The sequence below is a fragment of the Equus asinus genome, chromosome 1 (genome assembly GCF_041296235.1).
Source record: "Equus asinus isolate D_3611 breed Donkey chromosome 1, EquAss-T2T_v2, whole genome shotgun sequence".
Classification (NCBI taxonomy): Eukaryota; Metazoa; Chordata; class Mammalia; order Perissodactyla; family Equidae; genus Equus; species Equus asinus.
This window is the reverse complement of record NC_091790.1, coordinates 100948397-100954396: the sequence shown is the minus strand read 5'-3', so window position 1 is coordinate 100954396 and position 6000 is coordinate 100948397. Positions and strand designations below refer to the sequence as shown.

At 57.2% G+C, this 6000-nt stretch overlaps 1 protein-coding gene across 1 annotated transcript in view; it reads right to left on the bottom strand.

Moving 5' to 3' along the window:
• Positions 1 to 588: 588 nt before the first annotated feature.
• NUDCD3 (NudC domain containing 3) overlaps positions 589 to 6000 on the bottom strand; it is a 94757-nt gene continuing 89345 nt past the window's right edge. The window contains exon 6 of the mRNA XM_014828259.3: positions 589 to 2293. Coding sequence (XP_014683745.1) covers positions 2183 to 2293 — 111 coding nt within the window. The 3' untranslated portion in view covers positions 589 to 2182. The remainder of the gene's footprint in view (positions 2294 to 6000) is intronic.

Genomic DNA, 6000 nt, shown 5'->3' with positions numbered 1-6000 from the left:
ACAAACTGTTGAAAGACAGTGCCCCTCCTTCCTGGCAGCTTATTTCTGGCCTGGGAGTTTGCTTGGTAAGGCCACCATTCAGCCATCTAAGTATTCTTCATTCATTCAAGAAATGCTTATCAGGAAATACGGGCTAGGCTCTGCCCACTGAACCCAGCTCCTGAAACAGCAAGGGGACTGAGGAAAGGGATGCATCAGACACCTGTGGTGCCTGGCGGGGGTGCAGGCAGACACGTGAGCCCAGTGTTCCAGGACGAGTGCAGGAAAAGGGGGTGCCGAGGGCTCTCCAGCTGAGTGTTCTGAGTCCTGTGCTCATCTTGGCTTTTCAGAACCTGCTGGCAACGGATGTAAGTTGCACAGCTACAATCCTTTTTTCCTTACTAGGAAAAAAAAAGCTTACTAGATTTCTGAAAGCTGTGTGAAGTCTCACCAATGTGCAGGTGGGATGGGAAACATCTTCAGGAGATATGTAGGAATGCCTCATCTTGGCATTTGCTGTGTACATGGGCCCAGTACCTCATGGCTAGAATTCTGGCAATGACCACACAGACACAGAACTTGGCAGTGAATGTCATACACAGACAGAGAGATGCTTAAATACAGTTTTATTGCAAACCAACACTGGAGACGAGGCAACTTCGCAGGTGGGCACCCTGCTTTCTGCAGACCTCAGCTGATGGAGCTCAGGGGCCAATGTGCTGCTGTCGTGTCTAAAGAGAGAAAACAGGTAGAGTGCACCAGCTCCAGGGCCTAGGCTGGCAGCAAGGAGCAGAGGATGTCCGCAAGACAGCAAGGCTGACCCGTAATCAGCCATGTGCGACCAGCAACCCCCCAGCCTGCCACTCCCAGACACGGTACACTGCTGTTACAGTGGGCAGGGTGGGGAGAAATGCAACACTGAAAATAAAATCAGGCGAGAGGAAGACAACTGACAACGGAGTCCACAGCTCCCAAAGTCTCCCCAGTAGCCAAGTGCCGGTGCGCCACACCCCACCTTGTCACTCCGGAAGACCCCACATGGGGTGGCCGGGGGGATAAGACATGTGAGAAGGGTTCTCAGGCAGACGCCTGCCATGAGACCTTTTGCCATGTGGGACGGACATGAAAATCCTAGGGGCCCTGAAGAAGGGTCTTGGCAGCTCCATGGGCAGCCTCGGTGATGACTGTAGACAACAGAGCTGTGTCCCCTTGGCAGTACTCCCACCAGCCACCTCGTATCTGCACCTCCAGCAATGGCATCAGAGTGATCAGGGACTCAGGGATGCTTCTTACAGGGCTGTCAGCCACCCTGTGAGTCAGACTGCAATGAAGGTGGCAGTCTCTGGAAGGACCACCTTCCAGACAGGGCTCCTCCTCCCCCAGCCCAGTGGACAGAGCCCACAAGGGCAGGCTGCAGGGTGTGGAGACCTGCAAGGTGACCACCCAACAAGGCAGCCCCGTGGTCCTGGTGACACGTACACAGGGCCCTCTAGGATTGGGGTGGGGGCTCCAGGTCCTGGGAGAGCGGTGGGAACAGAGCTGTGAGCTCCGCGCAGCGTGATCTGGCCTCAGCCAAGAAGGGACCAGGGGCCGTGGTCTCCTGACAGAGCCTGGCCTGGCGCACTTGGATGAGAATCAGTCCCACAAGAGGAAAGTGCCAGGTCAGGTGGGAGCAGGGTCACCCAGTCAGAAGACAGACAGATCCTGCTGTGCCAAGCCTGAGGCCACGAGACTTTCTCTCAACATCCAGAACTCCACTTTCTGCTGCTCCACGACGAGGCTGAGGCAGGCGCTGGACACTTACAAGCAGAGGAGTGAGACCGCACATAAACGCACCCAGTAAGATGTCACGCCTGAGGGTTCCCCAAACTGCCCAGGAGAGCGGCCCCTCCGCCCAGCTTCAAAAGCCGGTCTCACACTCGTGCCCCGCCCCCTACACAAGAAAAGCAAGCAAAGCGCAAAGAGCAGCAGGCAGAGCACAGGTAACGGGGGCGACGGGGGCCAGAGCTATGTCTGCTGGGACGGCCCTTGCTCTCCAACACCCTCTCGGCCCACCCTGCTCTGGAACAGTCTGGAGATGCAGGGCGGGGCAGAGATTGGGTTCACCCTCGAAAGAAAGGTTGGTGAGGGTGAGCCAGACAGTGAGGCCCAGACAGGAGGGAGCCCAGGCCTGCCGCTGGCGAGGGCTTCCTTTCCTTCAGTTTTAAAACTGCACAGCCCCTGGGGAGATGTTGAACATGGCTGGGTCGAATCGCTGGCCTCGGAAGGGAGAGCCTTCAGCATCCCACCCCTTCTGCAGCATCTCATGGACTTTCTACAAACAGAAAACAGACAGACAGGTTAACATCCCAGAGCAGGACTCCGCTCTGCTTCCTCCAGAGGGGGACCTGCCTGGGGTGACTGCGACTGTCTGCCAGCCTGTGCTCCCCACATGCCGATTCCACCCCATCTTGTACCCAGCGAGCGCTGGCTGCCTTCCTGGTTCAGCTGCTGTTCCTCCTCACCAGGAATCTCTGTCCAAACTCCTAATGGCCTGAGGGATACAGCCCACGGGCCAACTGAGGCGCAGGGGGATGAGCCTGCTCCCTTTCCCCAGGGAGGAGACCGGCAGCATGGAGGCCCACACCCACAGATAATCCAGGCGGGATCCAGGCTGTGACTCAGAGGGAGAGACCTCAGGAGGTCAAACTAGACTCCCTCGTCGCAGACCCCGCAAGCCCTGGGAGGTGGAGGCGGGGCCGCTCATCAGCTAGCCCAGGCCGCGGACAGTCTGGAACGTTGTCCAGCCGAGCAGTGCACTGGGCCAGGGATGCAAGATGCAGAGTCTGAGAGGAAGGCACCTCCTTGTGCCGCAGGACCCTCTTCTTCCCTGCAGATGCAGTGGGCTGGGGGCCACCCCCCCTTCGTCTGACCAGGAGAAATCAGAGACTCGCTGCTGCGGGGCCTGGGCTACCCTATGGCAGCAACTCCTGCCGCTCACTGGTCTCAAGGCCTGCAGACTGAGCAGTGGGCAAAATGTCTGATGTCTGACGAGGCTTCAGGACTGTCCTCCTGACAAGGGTCTTCTTTTCCCTGTTAATAAACCTAAGTGGTGCAGCAGCAGGTGTGACAAAGACACATAGTGAGTATTGGGGATTAATCGATATTTCTCCCAACTTGGTGCAGACAACACACACCAAGACCTTGGAAGAGCACCCGGAGAAGCATGTGCTGCAGCCCTGCAGGCCAGCCACCAAACATGAGGGATCCGCCCAGTGCCCAACTCACTGTGCCAGCAGGGGAGGGTGGTGGCCACAGTCGCGAGGTGACTGGCTTGTCGCCCCAGCCAGAAGTTTCCCAGTGGCCTCCGCCTGTACCCTCTTCCTCCACCTCCTGCCCACTGCCTCCTCTAAAGCCCCCTCTTTTTTGGATTCCTGGCCCCTCACTCCTTTTAAGGCCCCCATCAGAGTACCCTTGTCTCTCAGGTGAGCTCTGCACAGAGCACTCACTCCCTCTGAGCCTTGACCCATGACGATGTCCCATGCACTGGCCTCATCATGGGCCGTATGACAAGCCCTCACACTCCAAACTCCAACATGGAGCCCTCGGCTCACTCCCCACATCTGTCCTGCCCCAGGCCCCTCAGGAAACGATGCAGTTCCGTCATCACCACCTACTTTCTTTTTTTTTGAGGAAGATTAGCCCTGAGCTAACATCTGCTGCCAATCCTCCTCTTTTTGCTGAGGAAGACTGGCCCTGAGCTGACACCCGTGCCCATCTTCCTTTACTGTATATGTGGGATGCCTGCCACAGCATGGCTTGCTGAGCAGTGCCATGTCCACAGCTGGGACCCAAGCCGCAAACCCCGGGCCGCTGAAACGGAACGTGCATGCTCAACTGCTGTGCCGTGCACACTTAACCACTGTGCCAGCGGGCTGGCCCCCATCCACCTACTTTCTTAAGCCACCTCTCCTCCCCTTGGCCCTCATCTGAAGACACCAGTGGGTCCTGCTGACCCTCATTTCCTTCTTCTGGGGACTGGCTTTCCTCCAGGGACCACAGAGACTGTGGGTTAAACCATCCGTGGCTGTACAGCTTTCAACTGCCAAGTTTCACCAAGTTCAGCTCCCTCACTGCCAGGCCACAGCAGCTCTGACAGCTCCTCATGTGGCTCCTTGTGCCTCCATACTCTTCTCTTGGTCCCAAACCCGGCTCCCAATACTGTGCTTCCCTCACCACCTGTGTGCTGAGGACACTCCATGTGGAACCCCCGGGAGGTGAACCTCATTCCAGATGCTCCTTCTTGAATCCCTGCCAAGCTCAGATGACTCCCAGGTGGCAGTGTTGGTGCCAGGCCAGGCCCTCGGACACTCTCCCACCTCCATTACCACGGCCTTGAGACATCAATCTTTTAGTATCTCCAGATCACCCCTGGGTCCTGCCACATGTACTGCCAGCCCTGGGTTCCTCTGTGTCTAACGAAGGTCTCCAAAGGCATTGCTCTTGGTCAGGTACTCACGTCCCCCCACGGTCAGCACGCTACCTGGCACATAGCAAGCCCTTCCAGAATCCCTTTGACTCAAACCACAAAGGTCTTTCCATCATACGACAGCATCTCCAAGGCTCTTCTTTCTTCAGATCCTTCCTCATCAGCCAGCCCCATCTCTGGGCCAGTCAGCAGGGACCTCCTGCTCCCCACTCAGGCCTCACGTCTCTGAGCCTGCCCACTTTCGGGCAGGGACACTCACGCCTCTGACAGCTGCATGAGGCCCCTCCCACAGGGCCAGTGTTCAGACTGCTCCTTTGTCCAGTGGCCATAGGCAGATAGAGTGCAACTAGATTAAAACCGCTGTCTAAACGTGCACAGAGGTGAGCTGTGCTCCGAGTCCTATGCCCCTTGGGCTTAGCGATGGCCACTTTCTATGGACATGACCAGCAAGACATCCGTGATCCGATGGCTGACCTTAGTCCTGGCTCCAGCCCTGTAAGCCCAGATGGTCAGGAAGCCAGACCAAGAGAAGATTCAGAGATTCAGGGCAGGAATGAGAGAGAGGCCTGGAACCAGCCCAGGGTTCACACCCCGCCCCTGCTGCCTGAGCAGCTGTGGGACCATGAACTTATTCTGTGACCTCTGAAAGTACACCCTCTTCTCAGGAGTGCTGTACTGCATCCATGACCTGGCGAACCCAACCCGACCTACATGCGGTGGGCGCTTACTAAGTGCTCCCCTCCGCAGCTCCTCCACCCTTGCAGGGGGAAGTCTGTGTGTGAGCTCTGAACGAAGTGAAGATGGAGGACAACCGACAGGCATGGGGGCAGTGGTGGAGCGCTCAACAGCCATGGGCCCAGAATACTAACAGAAGCCACATGGCAAGGCCCTCAGGAGACAGACAGGACACCTGTGAATCTAAATGGCATGGCGGGGGGCTGGGGTGTGGATGCAGGGTCCTCTGTTTGACATCACGGAATGTGGTGCCCAGCAACGCACCTACCCAGACGTGGGCTTGAACTTGACCTGCTACCATCACACTGAGGTTCAAACTCCCAGCGCTATTCATGTGGGACACTGGGAGCTAAATAAAGCCCGAGAAAAGCAACGCTTTCTTCCCTAAATAGCCACTCCTGGGATTATTAAAACAGAGGGAAGAATGTACAATCTAATCCTTTCCTGGCTCCTGGCAGGCTCCGTGCTGCACAGGCGTGAACATGGTCCCTAGTAGCTGACTTCTTCCTGCCCCCTCCAAAGCCGCTGGCCATGTAGACTTCTCACGCCTCTGACATTCAAGTGACTTGGAAGGACTTTCTTCCCATGGCCCTCCTGTGGTCAGAACCGCATGAGCCCTGCAGCAGTGCTGGGCCCGCCTCTCCCCTCCTGTGCTGAACCCGTGCGATATTAACAGCTCATTTTGGACAGGCGTGTCTTGGCCCTGCCACTTCGGCTCTCTGTCCAGAAGTGGAACCAGTGCCCTGTCCTGGGCGATGACCAAGTAACCAAGCCAGAGCTACCTATGTCAGGACCCAGTGGGCAGCTGTGCCCTGCAG